Raw genomic sequence first — 17,482 nt, 5'->3', positions numbered from 1 at the left:
AGGAGAAATTCTTAATCAGTTTTTGGAAACTGTCTTTACAAATTATGATTCTGAAAAGAACTTTTCAAATAAGGTTTTCAAACATTTATGTGTTTTTTTTTTCTTTTTTTGAGAGAAAGCTAATGAGAACAGTACCATATTCATATATGGAGAGAATACCTTTTAAGATACTAAAGAATTTTGTTTTTTTCAGTATTGCCAAATACAGGACTCTATTAAAATGTCCAGAAGACATACTGTTACACAAGATGATACACTCTTGGGGGTTTTGTTATTTTTTGTTTGTTTTTGCTTTTGTCAATTATGAATAATTAAATGATTGCCTTTGTTAAAATTTCGGCCTTGGATCATTGTGATCCTCAACTTTGGTCTGGTTTGCAATTGGCTGAGGATTCTGGTCATAAAAGGCATATTATCCTAACACAGCCCCAGCACCTTTGTATTTTAGTATGACATGTAGCTTATGACCAACTTTGTTGGGGTCTCACTTCATGCATCAGTTAAATAAGTATGTAAATGAAGTAATACTTTCTTCTTAAGAATGACATTTGACCCAATATAGTAAAAGTTATTTGAGTTTCAAAAAAAAAAAAAAACTGATATAAGTGGTAGTAGTTCTGTGAAAAGGCTGTTTTAGTATAGAACATAAAAATTTAAGAATTCAGACAATAGGGATCCCTGGGTGGTGCAGCGGTTTGGCGCCTGCCTTTGGCCCAGGGCGCGATCCTGGAGACCTGGTATCGAATCCCACGTCGGGCTCCCGGTGCATGGAGCCTGCTTCTCCCTCTGCCTGTGTCTCTGCCTCTCTCTCTCTGTGTGTGACTATCATAAATAAATAAAAATTAAAAAAAAAAAAGAATTCAGACAATAGCTTATTCAGAAGACTAAAAGCTTCTTAGAAGCCTATTTTCTGGACCCTCATGCTATTCTGCAATTTTTCTTTTTTCCCCTCTTTTTGGATAGTACTATCTGTTAAGAAATAGATGACAAAGCTTTGATTCATCACCTTCTCAAATTATCTCCACCATATAAAACATGTCTTCAAAGGTAAATATTGGTAGCTTTTATGTGCCTAGTTGTATGAACTTTTTGAATAAGTCCTAATTATTCACCAGGAGTCTATCTTTTAAAAAAAACAAAATCCATTTTTTTTCTGCGCTTTCTTTGATGTGTATTAAAAAAATAATAACAGTCATTTTTAGGTTGATTGGAGTTCATCAAGAAAATCATTACTTGGTACAAAGTTAAAAATTAAGGAAATCCAATTTTTAAATTTTTTCACAAAGTTCTTTTTATATATTTAAAGTAGTAAAAGGCCACGTATTTTATAAAGTGTCCACATAAATTATATTACTGGTCTTTCATCATAGTATAGAATAGTAGTTGCACTCAAGATTTGAAGGAAAAATATGCTTCAGGGTTTGGCTGGGAAATAACTGACATACAACAGAATCACTCACCCTCATAGTTTTTCCCTGTAGGCGCCAGTCAGAGTGTCAGTCTGTGGAGGGGCAAGCTGGTGCCTCATTCAGCTCTGCCTTCCTAGTAAGATCAGCCTGACACAAAGCTGCAATTATTCTGTAGTGACATCACCACCATCCTGCCCTTTTGCCTGTATTTAAATGAATTATTCTTACGTTGCATAATGGAAGATTTCAACTTTGACTCTGAACGGGCAACAAAATTCAGTGTGAGTTCTGTGTCATGTTTTCATCTGTCTTTATTTTTAACTTCTGGTGGAGCCTCAAGCACAGACCTAAAGTACTGAAAGCATTTTTCTAATGTGAAATGTAGAGTCTTCCCAGGGATTACCCAAATTAAGTCCCAAGATATCTATTCCCTATTCTCTTTTTTTTAGATAGCACAGACCTGGGACTCCTGGGTGGCTCATTTGGTTAAACGTCCCTTGACTTTGGCTCAGGTCATGATCTCAGGGTTGTGAGATTGAATCTGGCATCAGGCACTGCGCTCAGCACTAGGGTCTCCTTGTCCCTTCTCCCTCTGTTCTTCTCCCTCCCCACTGTTCTTGCTCTCTCTCTCTCACTCTCTCAAATAAATAAATAAATAAATAAATAAATAAATAAATAAATAAATAAATAAAATCTTGGCACAGACTTTCTCAATGATTAAATAAGAAAGAAAGAAAAAACAAAACTAGGATTGTAGGATTTATAAAATTGGCATACAAAGGAGTCATATTATAATAAATAATTATGGTCCCTGAGATTTTTTTTTCTTTTTTAACCTCATAAGGTTAATTATTTTATTATGCTTTACATCTCACAAGTAACTAAAGCTCTTTGAAGGCATGGCTAATGTTTATTTTGCATTTTAATCACTCATAGCTCTTCCACACTACCTTGCACATGATAGGTGTGTGCTGAGTGAATGTCACACATGCAGAATGTTGTCACATATAGACATTTATATACATATTTGTAACCTACATACAAAACGGACCAGTCACTTTGTCTCTCTTACTCTTTTTGAAGTTTTTAATGGCTTTTTGGGGGAAAATAAGAAGGAAGCATTGAGTCAGGTCATGGAAGCCATCTGTTTCTCTTAGCTACTCTGCTTCATGCTTCTTTCCCAGCCTTCCCCCAGCCACATTGGAGCAATGAAGCTTAAGGGGGACCACTAACTGGACTAGACAGTATCTCATTTCCCTTCTGTATGTTAGAATTCTCTCTTTCCTCCTTCTGGATTTCATTCTCACACTATAAACTACCTTCTTGGCAAGAATGAAGGCTGTGTCTGTTACGGAGTGTCCTGTTCCATGAACTTCACCACCTGGATAGGGGCCTGTGAAAGGTATGAACCTGATATCAGAGAGTTGATTACTTGGATTGGTCCCCTTCGAGTTAATCAGCTGTGGCCAGGAGAGTGAGACACTAGGTAGTTCATTTTAAATCTGATGCTCATTCTCAAACCAGTCAGCTGTAGTCTGGATGTCAGTGTCACTTAAAAACATGGCAGCACCTTGAAACCCTTAGTTAGAGTAAGATAGTTGCCAAAAGAAGGTAGTTACTGGCTCCTGATCAAATGGAAGGGCCAATTTAGATAATAGATAAGGTGTCTCATACTTAGTATAATATTTTATGATTTATCACTATAGCAGTCGAATATTAGGAAGTCATAATTCATTTTGTGTAGTTTGACCAAGGATCAAATAGATTTTTCTTGCAGGAAATACAATAAATAAACACCACCTACAGTATGTTAGAATAGAGAATGAACACTATCACTAGAAACCTGGAAGCACAATTAAATACAAATATTATAGATATTGAAAAGACCTTTTTTGTTCTAACAGAAATACCTAAAACTAGACAGAGATATATAGATAGAGAGAGAGAGAGAGAGAGAGAGAGAGATAGATAGATTAGAGATAGAGATAGAGATAGAGATAGAGATAGATAGAGATAGGGAGATCCCTGGGTGGCTCAGGGGTTTAGCTCCTACCTTTGGCCCAGGGCGTGGTCCTGGAGTCCCAGGATCCAGTCCCACATCAGGCTCTCTGAATGGGGCCTGCTTCTCCCTCTGCCTGTGTCTCTGCCACACTCTCTCTCTCTCTATGGGTCTCTCATGAATAAATAAATAAAATCTTTTTTTAAAAAGAGATAGAGATATCTCCCCCCTCTCACAAATCCCATTGCTCAAAGAGTTTAGTTTTGATTGGTTTGGGTTGTTCTTCCTAAACTTTTTGTTTTGGTAAACCATCAAAACTTTAAAATTGCAGTGTTAACTATGTTCAGTATCACTAGATGGAAAAGACTATCTTTGAAAAGACAGTAAAATGGCCTTTCATTAGGATGAGCTACTACATAGAACCCTCTAGATCCTATTTCCTTATAAAAAAAGTGTATCCAGTCTAATGCCAATTATCTTTACATTTTTATAAGGCATAAATTTTCTTTAACTCTAAGGTCTTAAAAATCTCCATGTAACATTCTGTAATGTATCATGGGCTCCCTTCTGAGGAAATGTGGTATTAGATTCCATTGATCTCAATGGGTGTGGCCTTTATTGTTGCTATTGATTTGGTTGTGTTAATTTCTGCCTCTTTAATGCTCCAAATAATAATTTAAGATTAGAGAGTTGCAAGAATACACAGAATGATGAGAAATGATGAAGTCAGCAAGCTTTCCAAAGTTGCAGTACTTGAGAAAAATAGTCAAATACGCATTCTCATTCATCTGCCATAGTCCTGCTCTATCCTGTTTAACCCTGCTGATAGGTGAACAACTCCTTGGAATTTTTCCTTCTATCTTTATATGTTTACATTTTCAGAAGTAATGTTCAATACACCTCTGGCATGCTGGACAGTTCTAAATTGAATGATGACCTTTTTCTTTTACATCTTCCTTGAGTGCCTAGTGTTTGTGAAATAAAGATGGCCAGTGGAAAGTCAGTGTTACTTGACTTACTTCCATATTTCTTAGTTAAACCTATCCCAGAGTAAGGAATTATGAGTTCCTGGAGCAGCACCTGTGTCTCTTTCTTAATATAACTCTCAATTCCATGATTTGGTTCGTCTGCAGTTGTCTCAAGAGGCAGACAAAGCCATATACATAGCATAGTCCTAGAAACTAGACTGTGGACAAGTACTGGAAAGGAAATAATGACAATTCTAGCAGTCAGTTCCTTTTCAGACAAATGTATTTGTTAAGCAAATTGTGAACTGTGGCAAATCATAGTATTAATCTCATTTCTAAAATCTTTTATTTCTTTTGCCCTTCAAGTTGACCCCCAGTGATGTCCACCAGAGTATGAGTGTAAGATGCAGCTGCCATAGCAAACCGTCCTGGTCAGATCTCCACCATGCCCTTTTTTACCTTGCCTGCCTCTGAAATTATTGTATCTCCCCTAATCCTGATCATGCATCTTTATATCTTCTTTTACTGACCCGCACCTCTTACTCTCATGTCATTGATAGTGAAGGGATTGTAGAAAATAGGAAATGGGTAAAGATAATTAAGATGATATATTCAAATTATTTTATTTTGTGTCTCCTTGCAGCTCCTAGAAACAAGAATAGCATTGTGTTTGTTCTAATTTTGTGTTTAGATATGAAATTTTAAAAATTAAAATGTAAAAGAATTAGAAAAGATATATCATGTCAACACATCTTCAACCATAATGATAATTATACAAAAAATGTATATGTTCTTTTTCCTCATGAAATACTTTAAACTTATAAGAAAATTAAAGGAATAACAACAAACATAGATGTGCCTAGTATCCAGATTTGCAAAATCTAAACATTGTCCCATAATTGTTTATTTTTCATAAGAAATAAAACATTATTAAGATTTTCTAGGAAGCCAAATAATGAACAAATCTCTTCCTCATTGAGCTAGAACTAATTGATGACCAAGAATCAGAATGGAGCAGGGCAGATGAATGAAATTCCCACTATTCTCCCTTAGATAATGCTGACTTATCTTCCACCTCCAACTCAGAGTCTGACACTAGAGAAATAGAGCAAAGCATTGTGTTTTTTGTTTTGTTTTTTTTCTGTAAGCAGGCTCACTTCTGAGAGAAAATGAATAAGGGAAGACTGGGCTACCCATATAAGCTTCTCTTTCCAAACTCACCAATCACTTAAGTGTGAATGGAGACAGGCATAGATACAGACAAGGAGGATTATAGCTTACAGAGCTCTCTCCCATCAGGAATGGGAAGTAAGCATTTTCCTCTAGAAACATATAAAGTTAAAACCACGTTTTTATTTCCTTTTGGATCCTATTCTCTTCCTTCTTATCCACTCCCCCGCCCCCACTCCGTCCACAGGTAATCTCTACCTGAATTTCAAGATCCTTGTAAATAACGAATACTTGGTCACCAGAATTGTGATTCTAAGTACCAGCATGCTTCCATTTAAGGAAAATATTGGCTGCCAATTCTTGGGGATCTTGATTATAACATCTGTATTTACTTCAATTACCAGAGACTCTAGAAGACTAATGGAAAGAATGTAAAAGATGATACTGCTAGATAGGAATAGAGTTTGAATCCAAGGATGTTACTGCTCAACTAATGTTCTAAGTGCTGAAAGATCATCATGGTCTCAGCAACAACAATTATAGCTAAGAAAACAAAATTTAGAGCTATCTTAAAACAGAAAAGAAAGCATCATTAAGTTATCTCTTTTCCCTGAAAAGAAAACAAGCATTCTACTGACCCTTGCCTTCTGAAATATTTCAACATTCCAGGCTACTGAGATTTTTCTTCATCTCTTATAAACAAACCCCAGTGTCCTTTAAAATACTTTCTGGTTTACTTTACGATTTTTTCAGATGAATAAGTTATTTGCACTTGACTTCCATTATTTTTCTCTTGATAAACTGAACAAGTTTTAAATTGAGGTGAGGTACAAGAAGCCTTTTGAATAAAGAGAATGTGTGCTAGTGAATGATAAAATGAAAACTCACTATAATAATTAGGTAAGAAGGGAAATAAATATTATGAAAAATCATTTTAGTCTAAGTGATAGTATATTATTAGGGACATCTAGAAAAATTAGCCTATTACATGGTATACTAGAATCACTAAGACATCTCTTAGTCTATGCAATTTGAAATTGCCAATTAAAACTACTGGATAACTCTAGGACAAGCAATTGTTTTCTTTTTTTAATATTTTTATTTATTTATTCATGAGAGACACACAAAGAGAGAGGTAGAGACATAGCAGAGAGAGAAGCAGGTTCCATGCAGGGAGCCTGATGTGAGACTTAATCCCGGGACTCCAGGATGTCGCCATGGGCCGAAGGCAGGCACTTAACCACTGAGCCACCCAGGGGTCCCAAGCAATTGTTTTCTTATAGACTTTTTTTTTTTGATTGGGATATACTGTTGGGGTTTTGCATTGTATTTTATTTTGTTACTTAGCTTTATGAAGCCCTTAATTTATTAATGTTAATGATTGACCACTTGTGTATTAAATCAGAAAATATTTAGATAGCCTTATTCCATCAAAAGAGAAATGTTATAAATCTGTATACTTTGCCTCCTGCTTCAGAGCAATATGGCAAATAAAAAATATGATACCTTAAGGCAAGTTAAAGCTAATACCCCTTTGTAGTCCATGGCAAAACAAAATATAGGTAGACTTCATTTTATATGTTGATTGTGTTCTGAAAACCATGCATAAAAATCAAGACGTAAAAAAACAAAAAAAAATCAAGACGTTTTTAAAAGTCCAGGCATACTTAGTCCTTGAAAAAATATAGTTGATTCAAAATGCCAGTAATTACTTTCCAATCAAAATAATCACAATTTAACTGATTTTTTTTTCACATGTTGGAATTTTTCCATTCATTTCTATTTTATTTTTCATTACACGTAAGTGTGTTTTCATTTAAACAATTTTAGCTTCAAACTACGAATTGTACAATTAAGAGAGAATGACTTTTGGCTCTATTTTTTATATTTATGTATTTATTTTAGGGAAAGGGGGGGCATAGGGGTAGGGAGGGAGAGACTTAAGCAGACTTCTCAAGGAATCTGATGCGGGGCTCCATTTCAGGACCCTGAGATCATGATCTGAGCCAAAACCAGGAGTTGATGTTTAACTGACGACACCACCCAGGTGCCCCACTTTTGGCTCTTTTTATACCATTTGTACATTAGGTAACTGGATAATCTTTTGCATGTATTCGAGACTCTATTGTTTTAATCTCAGAGTCATATCTTACCCAGGTACCAAATGCATTGTATTCATAGATGCCTGAGAAGAAAAACCTGAATAAGAAGTTCTACCTGTATTTATAAATTTTTTCCAATGAATTGTATTACTTTACGTATAACTTCTTCTCTGTGATATACCTGAGCCAGTAACACATTGCCTGTCCTAAGGTTATTTTTGCTAATGTGCACAAGAGGTAGTTTCATGGATCAGGAAAACAAAGAGGTAGTATACACAGTGATACGAATTATTTTAAATTTCCTAATTTCCTTTGGAGTTATTAAATATACAAACAAAAAATAAATATAATTCACAGTCCCCAGTGAAGCAATAGAAGTATCTGAAGTAGTAATCATATCTCACACCCTCCTCTGACATGTTTATGGATTTCAAAATCCAATACCCAAGCTATCCAGAAAAATTGTCCTATTGAATCTGTAGGAGAATCAGTAACAGAACCTGTTAGTGCCTGGAATTGGAAATTGCCAGTTAAAGCCATTAGGTAAATTGAAAACCATTTATTTTACAGTGCGTACTACCTCTTTGCTTTCCTGGCCCTCAAAAGTTCCTGTTATGCATACTAACAAAAATAACCTAAAACTGACAATGTCTTACTATCTCAACAAGAAGAAATTATATGTAAATTAATAAAATCTACTGAAAAGTTTTTGTTGACAAAAGTACAACTTTTATTTACTCTTTTACACATCCAAAGACTTTGTATCTCACATTTCTGTGTAAATACTTGAATAGGATGCAACCCTGATCTGTTCTGAAGTGTAATATGCCTTTCCCCATGCAGTACTCCATGCTGTGTAGTCACAGAAATTAATGAGTTCAGCTCCCAGGATGCCAGGGCAGCTGGAGAACAGAGTTCTGTGCTCACGTTGCTTGCACAAACACATGAGTTGTGTTTCCCACAATGGGGTCCAGGGCCCCCTGAGGTTCTACAGCTTTTTTATCCTGTAAAACACAGAGCCAGAAGATGATGCTGATAGGGTGGAGGCGTTGGGAGACCGAGACTGTTTAAGAATTTCAAGAGAAGGGACAGCCTGAGAGGAGCTTGGCAGAGCAGGCAATTATTTGTGGTGGGAGGATATGGGAAAAGAGCAGATGTCTGTAGATACTACAAAGGAAAATAAACACTGTGGAAGAACAAACTTATGTAGAAAAATTTTAAAGGGGGATTTTTAACAAAGGATGTTTGGGAAACACTCCATTGGAGTTTAATATTCTGGGCAGCACTTACAAAAGGGTATAAGTTCTTACAGCCAGAATGACCTTTATATGAGAAATCTCAATTTCTCAGTTTATTCCATCCTGTTTCATTTAACAAACTTGTATTAAACACCTACTATGTGCCAAGAAATAGACCTCCTTGCCCCCTTCCCACTAGTCATATACAGATATACACGTAAACACACACTCACTTTGAAGTTCAAATACCGTGTGTATTAACTGGAGGCCCACAGGGCGTTAGCACTAAAGTCAAAACAATTCACTTACTACAGCATGCTGCAGTTAAAAAGCAACCTCCCAGGATGAAACTTGGAAAATGCTTGAACATGGAGGTGTTTATTTGGATTGGCTGTTCTGGACTTGCTGATAGAGGTAGATATCATGCTGACATATTACATCATTTCTGATGAAAGAACTCTGAATGGTGGGATTGATGGAGCAGACTTTCCTCTTACATAACTGTATAGGGAAGTTTCAATTGCTTGGAGACAATGAGTTGGATATGGTATTTTTTCCCAGAAAATATAGATTCCTATATTTGAGATTATGATACCATTTCCAAACACTATTGTTTATTCTACATCAAGGCTCAAAGCTCTAATGTTTGTTTTATTGTTTTTTTTTTTCTGTTGTCTTCACCATGGGAATTCTTTGTCTCATCCTTTTCAAGATTGCAGTGCTATAAAAATAATCATTTCAGACTTCAAATCAACTAGAATTATATAGTGTGATATTTTTGGATAGATCTAGTTACACTATTAATCAAATTTTATCTTTTTTAAAAAATATTTTTATTTATTTATTAGAGAGAGAGCACAAAAAAATGGGGAGAGGGCAGGGGAAAAGGAAGAGGGAGAGAAACAGACTCCCTGCTGATGTGCTTAAGCCCAAGACCCTGAGATCATGACCTGAGCTGAAACCAACAGTCAGATGTTCAACCGACTGAGCCACCAGGGTACCCCTCAATTTTTATCTTTTAAGGTAATTATGTCCACCAAAATTGATATCCAACTCACTTAGCCATCAAGAGTAATTGAACTAATTAAAATTTCACATTTATAGCATTGATATTATAAAGATACTTCATTATACATTAAAAGTGAGCAAAAGGGCTTTCACTTCCACCAAATCTTATCATTAAAATGTTTTTCTTCTAACTCCCTGAAGTCTCTCAAAGTTGAATATATTTTATTTGAATTTAAGGAGAAGGTAAAGAAAATTTGAAGTGACATAAAATACCTAATGTATCACAGCATTAGTTATAGTGAGCATTTACAACTTGAGGAGTTTATATTCATTTGAACAGGAGTGGATGAACTCTTTCCATCAAGAGGCTTCTGCACAACAAGAAATATGAGGCACCAGGATGTACCAGCATTCAGGTTGGGGGAGCATGGGGGCTCTGCAGCTTTGTATTACAGAGGCTGCACTGCCTAGATATTTTCTCTGATTCTCAGGTGGGCTTAAGACTGTGACTCAGTTAGTATGACCTGAGTATAGAAGAAGAGTCACTTCAGGCTTAACCTGTCCTTGCAATAGACTTGTAATCTTTGAAGTAGGTTAGAGGAGAGTAGATTGTCATTGAAGTAAGAGAAGCCCTGACTTGCTATTGACTGAGAACCTGGATGGTACCATAAATATTCACCACCTGTTGAGGGACTGAAATGAGAATCCAAGATATTTAAGTGGAAGGACATGAGTCACCTGCACTTCTTTTCCTTGGCCAGTTCTTTCACCTGGAAGGCCTGGTTCCCTCATCTTAGATTTTCTTTACACATGTCATTGCAGCCAGGTTTAGAAACAGGAAATTTTCTATGGAAATGAGTCCATTAACCCACTGTCCTGTCCCACTGATATAACATCTGTATCATTTTTTGAGATACAAATGGTCATTAGGATGGGGGTGGGGGATCCTCTTCCAAAAGAAATCTCTACTGCCAGATGGTAAACTGATTCTTTGGATTCTACTTATGAGCACAGCTAACTCATTTATTGATTATTCTTTATTGCTACCTGCATAAGTTGTATTTCTCACAGCAATTAATACCTATGAAGCATTTGTAAGCTCATTTTAAATATGATAATCTGAGGCCCATAGAAGTTAAATCACTACTATATTTTTTCCCAGCTAGGCTATTAGATCTTGAAAACAGACTTTTTAAATGATTTTTTATGCCTATAGCTCTAAGACCTAGCATATATTCAACCCAAAGTAAAGCTTCAATTAATATTTGTGGAGTAGTTGAATAAATGTGAATGATTACATATATGATATAAGTAAAAGGGCTCTACTTAAGCCTAAGTTCATATATCTCTAAAGATTACCATCTTTCCATACAATCAAAGAATTTGCTTTAAAAACCATTAACTATAGGGGTGCCTGGGTGGTCAGTTGGTGGGGCATCTGACTCTTGGTTTCGGCTCAGGTCATGATTTCAGGATCCTGGGTTTGAGTCTCCCATTGAGCTCTGAGTCGGGCTTCACACTCTATGCAGAGTCTGCCTCAGATTCTTTTTCCCTCCCTGCTCACATTCACACTCTCTCTCTCTCTCAAATAAATAAATCTTTAAAAATAAATAAAAATAAAAATCATTAACTATAATAACAGTTACTATTTCCTATCTTAATATTATGCCATTTCACTCTTTATAAATAATGAATATATTAATTCTGTGATTTCTCCTATGTCCAGATTGGATAAATGTGTAGGAAGTTGTTGAAAGAAAACAATAGCATTTTAATATCTATCCCAAGTTACCATTTATTTGATATCCTTTTTACTTGGGCTTAGACTTTTAAATATTCAAAATTCCACTGGCTATTAAGTGCTTCAATCTGGATATTACTAAATCAGAATTTCTGGGCCACCCTGTGAAAGACAGACTTTCTTCATTAAAAAGCAAAAAAATCAAACAGGCTGCAGTGACTTTTCTTGGAACTCAGAGGATGTGTGGAGGAAGGAAGGTTTTCTTTGACAGGAGAATCAGTGCTCACAGGAGATGCCGAGACTTTGCCCCCTTCATTCAGCTTTTCCTGCCATCCTACCCTCAGCTACTCCGAAGCTACAAGATGATTAAGAGCTCTCATAGGCCATTTGAGGGTTCCATTGACCTGGATTATTATTTTTATTTTTATTAGTCAGACCACCTCAATGGCACTGTTGTCACGGAAGTCTATGATTTGACCTCGGAAGCCCAGTGCTGAATTCCCTCTCTGCCACTCACATAGCCTAACATTAGGCCAATCACTTAACCCCTCTAAGCTCTAGTTTCCTAACATACAAGAAGAGAATAGTGGCTGCCCAACCACCACAGTTTGTTGCCTAGTTCAACACCCTTTTTATATGAATATGTTTATAAGTGGCAAATGATTTTTAAAGATTTATTGATTTATTTATTTGAGAGAAAGAGAGCGAGGGGAGGGACAGAAGGAGAGGGAGAGAGAGAAAATCTTGAAGCCAACTCTCTGCTGTACCTTGGAGTTGACAGCCACAGTGGGGCTCAATCCTAGAAATCCAAGATCATCACCTGAGCTGAAATCAAGAGTCAGCTGCTTAACTGATGGAGCCAGTCAGGTGCCCCATGGCAAAATGTTTATGAGCAGAAAATACTATACAATTTTAGGTTATTTCTCCCTCTCTTTATCTCTCTCTCTCATTTAGTTGTCTTACAAGTCAAATTCCATACTGAGGCAAATAAATCATCAAAATTATCTCTTTCTATAAGAAATACCCTTCAGTACCAACAATCCCATCTTCCTCCTCAGTTTTTAGCCCTTAAATATATAACACATATAGTCATATTTGAAAGAGAGCAAGCCTTTCCATTTCTTTTCTACCTGAACATGAATGTTTTGGCTGAAACCTCTCATGATGCATGATGCTTTATCTAGAGCTCTGGAGCCATGACTTCTCTCCTTACTCCACTCATCTCCCCCTTTCGCATTTCCCTAGCCCTGGCCACCCTAGAAGGGCCTCCTCCCCAATTTTGCTTCTCAGATTTAATTACATAGACTAATAGTAGTGTCACGTTCTACTAGCACTTTTCAGATTTAGGGTAAGATGTAGAAATCAAATGTTTGGGAATCCTGGGGAAATGTGGGAAAATTTCTCTGCTTTCCTGAGCTTCTTTCTCTTCATTTGCACAGTGATGATAATGACACTATTTGATTGTAGTGTTGGGCAAATTATATGGGAAAGAGCATGTGAAGAGTAACACATAGTTAAGTGTGCTGTTATTTCTTTTTTTTTATTTTTTTAAGATCTTTATTTATGATAGTCAGAGAGAGAGAGAGAGAGGGATAGAGAGAGAGAGAGAGAGAGAGAGAGAGAGAGAGATTGAGAGACAGACATAGGCAGGGGGAGAAGCAGGCTCCATGCACCGGGAGCCCGACGTGGGATTCGATCCCAGGTCTCCAGGATCGCGCCCTGGGCCAAAGGCAGGCGCCAAACCGCTGCGCCACCCAGGGATCCCTGTGCTGTTATTTCTAAGGAAAAAATCCCTCTTTTGCTGGTACATGTGAAATCACAACTTTACTTTGACATCTGACTATTGTCTATGGTTTATTTCCCTTCATTTTCATCCTGTATGTCCCTTTAAGCCACCTTAGCTTTGTTTTTATTTTTGTTTTTTTACTTTGATGGAGAATAAGTATTATTTTTGCTTTACCTCTGGTACATAAAGTTCCAAGATAACTTAGTATAACAAAATGAACATCAAACTCAAAGTTACAAGAAGCTGCTTTCACTGTTTGTGCACTCCTTTAAATCAAAAGAACAAGATGTAAACTATTTTTTTTTATGTCATCTCCTGTGCTCCAGGCTCCTTGGTGCTTTAGCAAACATGAAAGAGACTGATTTACAATCACTTTGGGCAAATTGCCTGTAGAATTCTGAGGACAGGAAATGAAAAAAAAAAGTGCAGCACACCCCCCGGACATTCCACATAACATGTGGAATAAACAAGCCTAAAAAGGAAACCAAAAGCTCTTGGTCTTATATTGAGGAGTATCATGAATGGTCTTTGAGAGAACATATACTAAAGACAATAAAGGGCTGGAAAAATAATTCAAGAGCAGTGAACTTGAATCTGATTAGTGGTAATCCCTTTCCCCTTTAGTCTAAAAGATGGTGAGTACTTTTAATTTAGGTAAATTATGTTATCTGCATCAACATTATGAAAGAGGGCTACCATATTACAGACTTACACCTCTCAAATCTTAACAGTAATTGGACTTCCTGGGGATTTTCGTGGGATGGAGATACTGATTCAGGAAATCTGAGTGGAACCTGAGATTCTGGATTCCTCATAGGCTCTGGGTGATGCAGATGCTAGTGGTCTGCAGACCAATTGTTTTCATGTATCTTCTTCAACAAAATCATTGGTGATGGTATTCTGGTCCTTATCTATCGAATAGTCATTTTCAACTTGGACAATTTTGGTCCCAAGGGAAATTGTCAGTATCTGGAGACATTTTTGATCTTTATAATTCAGGGAGTACTACTGGCATCATGTGGACAGACCAGAGATGCTGTATAATACACAGTACAGACTTTCATAACAAATAATTTTCTGGCTCAAAGTGTCAATAACACTAGAGTTGAGAAATCCTGTTGTAGACATAATACTTTGTGTATATCTCATATTAAAAATAATCTGTTGAAAGTTTTCAAAAAAATAAATAAAGAAGCTGTGAGAGAAGGGTAGGAGCATGTAGTATTTAGTTTAGAGGAGAGAGAACAGTGTTTAAAACTGTCTTCAAATATATGAAAGGCAATTATGCAAAAGATGGTAACCAGCTGTTCTCCATCCCACTTGAAGTAGGAGCAGGAAATATACATAAATGGACCTATGCTAACCATTCTTTTTCTGCATCTTCCACACCAGCCAGGAAAATCTCTCTATGATTTTGCAACCATATTTGTCCCATCCTGTGTCTTATTACTTGTAGAGACTCTCCCAAATCCTTGGGACATGCTATCTTCTTACTGCCAAGTTGAATCTCTCCCTCCCTTTAAAAACCTAACTTGAAAATTTCCATCTTCATTGTCTTTCTTAACTAAAATGAAATAATTGGCAGTTCATCTGTAACTTCAATTGGTACACTTTCTCCTTCATTATATTTGTTCTACAAATATGTTATTGCCCATCTGTGTACAAGGAGCTTTGCTAGCTTTTGAGAAGGGATAAGAAAGATGAGTAAGAGAGTCCCTGCTTTTAAGAATTTTCCAAACTGGGGGAAAAAGTCACACACAGATAATTATAATGTAAATAAAAGTCTTAAAAATTATTTCTATGAGAGATATTCAAAAAACAAAAGAGGAGAGTTTAGTAGTTTAAAAATTATTTTCAGTTGGAAAGATCAAGGAAGACTTTATAAATAGGTATACATAGTATCTTTTTTCATAAATAAATATACATAAATATCTTTTTTTAAGAACAAAATTTTTCTCTGAATTAGGTACAATCCTGTGCAACAAAGAAACAAAAATGTTAAAATTGAAGATAATGAATTAGAGCATAGAATGAATTTCAGTCTGGATTTAGACTATATTTATGGAAGAGTTTATAATGAGTAAGGAAAGAGATTTTTTTCAGGATATGTATAGCTGTATCATGGTTTTAACAAAGGACAGTGAATTTACTCACCTCTGAAGGTACCTTATGATGCTTGTAATTTTACAGGGGGAATGCTCTTTGGGAAGAATTCTTAGTTACATCTAGGAGAGGAATGCTTTGTAACTTCACAAGTATACTTTAAAAACTAGTACCAAACGTGGAATTTAGCGCCATCCATTTGACAGAATTTGGCACCCTTCTGAACCCTTTTAGGAGAGAGTCTCACTTGTACAAGGTTTTCATTACCTAAAGAAAGGTAATTGAAGAAAATTGAAGAGAATTAATCCTCATTGAATATCTAGTATATGTCAAGCGCTGAGTAAACTCTTTAGATGTGTCATCTGATTGTCAACAGCAACCGTGAGGTTATCACCACCAACAGTATAAGGAAGTTCTAGTGTATTAGTATAAGTTTCTGTCCACTGCATGATTGAGAGGGAAGCCGACCAAATCTCAGGCCTGATTAGGAAGCCATTTCTGGGTAGAGGCAATCAGCTTGCATTCCCTTTGGAAGTAGCAAGGAGAAAGCTTCCTCTCCTGAAGATTTAAATGGTGATTCTTGCATGCTTCATAGTCAAAACAGGAAACTGAAGTTGTTTACATTTCATTAGTGCCATGATTTGCTGTAGGGCTCACTATTGGAAAGCTATCTGTAACCATAGTAGGCATATACAGCGTGTTTCTGCTACCTTGCTCTCTCTCACCTTCTGAAGTCATAAGCTCTAGGAATGATACAGCTACTAAATCATTATAGGATTTTGTTTGAATATTAATATTTGTATTCTTCAGTCATTATATTGATTTTCAGTCAGTAATACAATTAATATCATAGACCTTTCTTGCAGTTCTCGTTTTTTGAGCATCATTACTCTTTTTAACAAGAGCAGTTTTAAATCATGCCTTCCATAATTCTAAACATGATGGAATCTTAGTTAACTCTGTGTAACTGGACCTTGTTTTCCTTCTTAAAGTTGTTCTAGGCTTCTGCGTATCATTCAATGTTGATGTGAAAAATTCAATGACTTTCAGTGGCCCCGTGGAAGACATGTTTGGATACACTGTTCAACAATATGAAAATGAAGAAGGAAAATGGTAAGCCAGTCGATTGTGTTGCGTCGTTGTTTAGTCTTCTTACAAGATGATGCAAAATATTATTTGGTTACAGTTTGTTTTATGAATGAGACTTCAATGGAATGAATCATGTGTGGTAGAAAATGCAGTCTAATCATTTGGAAATGGAAAATGACAGAGTAAAAAAAGGAAAATTCTTTGGCAGTACTAAAGGAAGTGGTTAGTGATTTCTGTTGAAGCCTGTGTTGACCTCAGGGAAGGTCCATGTCCAAAATAGTCATTGTTCTGTGATTATGTTATTCTGGCAAAAGTTCTTTAATTGTTCTTATTTTAGAATAGCTGAAATTCAGCTGAAAGACTGGAGACAGATGAGATACTGTGTTGCTAATATCACTTCCATAAGATATTATTAGGCTTACGTTATTGGTAATTTACTGATCTAAGTTTGCTTTACTGTTTATAATGAACCTTACTGAATTCCCTTTATACACTTTTAAACCCTTTAATAATGATTCTGTTTACTGCAGGTATTATTTTTAAAGCATATTTAATGTGTTGAAACTTACACAAAATTAATATTAAAGCTCTTTATATTTAACATAATTTTTAGTACTTCTTTTTTATTGAAAAAAAAGAACAAGAATTTGTTAAACTTTGCTTCAGTTTAATAACTTAAATAAAACTAAACTATTCTAGTAATTAAAATAAACAAAAAAGGGATTTATGCCTCCTAGGAAAACCGTAATTTATCACTCTACTATGTTTCACAAATGAGAAGAATTGGACTTTCTGATGTTTCACTTTGCCCTTTTTTTAAAACTTTTTTTAAAGATTTTATTTATTTATTCATGAGAGACACATTGAGA

At 35.9% G+C, this 17,482-nt stretch overlaps 1 protein-coding gene and 1 long non-coding RNA gene across 2 annotated transcripts in view; one reads left to right on the top strand and one right to left on the bottom strand.

Moving 5' to 3' along the window:
- LOC118354612 (uncharacterized) overlaps nt 1-1,543 on the bottom strand; it is a 30,042-nt gene extending 28,499 nt beyond the window's left edge. The window contains exon 1 of the long non-coding RNA XR_007410348.1: nt 1,461-1,543. This is a non-coding gene — a long non-coding RNA (uncharacterized LOC118354612). The remainder of the gene's footprint in view (nt 1-1,460) is intronic.
- ITGA1 (integrin subunit alpha 1) overlaps nt 1-17,482 on the top strand; it is a 160,888-nt gene that overhangs the window by 36,708 nt on the left and 106,698 nt on the right. Inside the window, exon 2 of the mRNA XM_025435006.3 lies at nt 16,517-16,637. Within this exon, the coding sequence (XP_025290791.1) occupies nt 16,517-16,637 (121 nt within the window). The remainder of the gene's footprint in view (nt 1-16,516; nt 16,638-17,482) is intronic.

The sequence above is a fragment of the Canis lupus genome, chromosome 4 (assembly GCF_003254725.2).
Source record: "Canis lupus dingo isolate Sandy chromosome 4, ASM325472v2, whole genome shotgun sequence".
NCBI classification, from domain to species: domain Eukaryota; kingdom Metazoa; phylum Chordata; class Mammalia; order Carnivora; family Canidae; genus Canis; species Canis lupus.
Note: the sequence above shows the minus strand (reverse complement) of the source record. Positions and strands in the feature narration are given on the sequence as shown.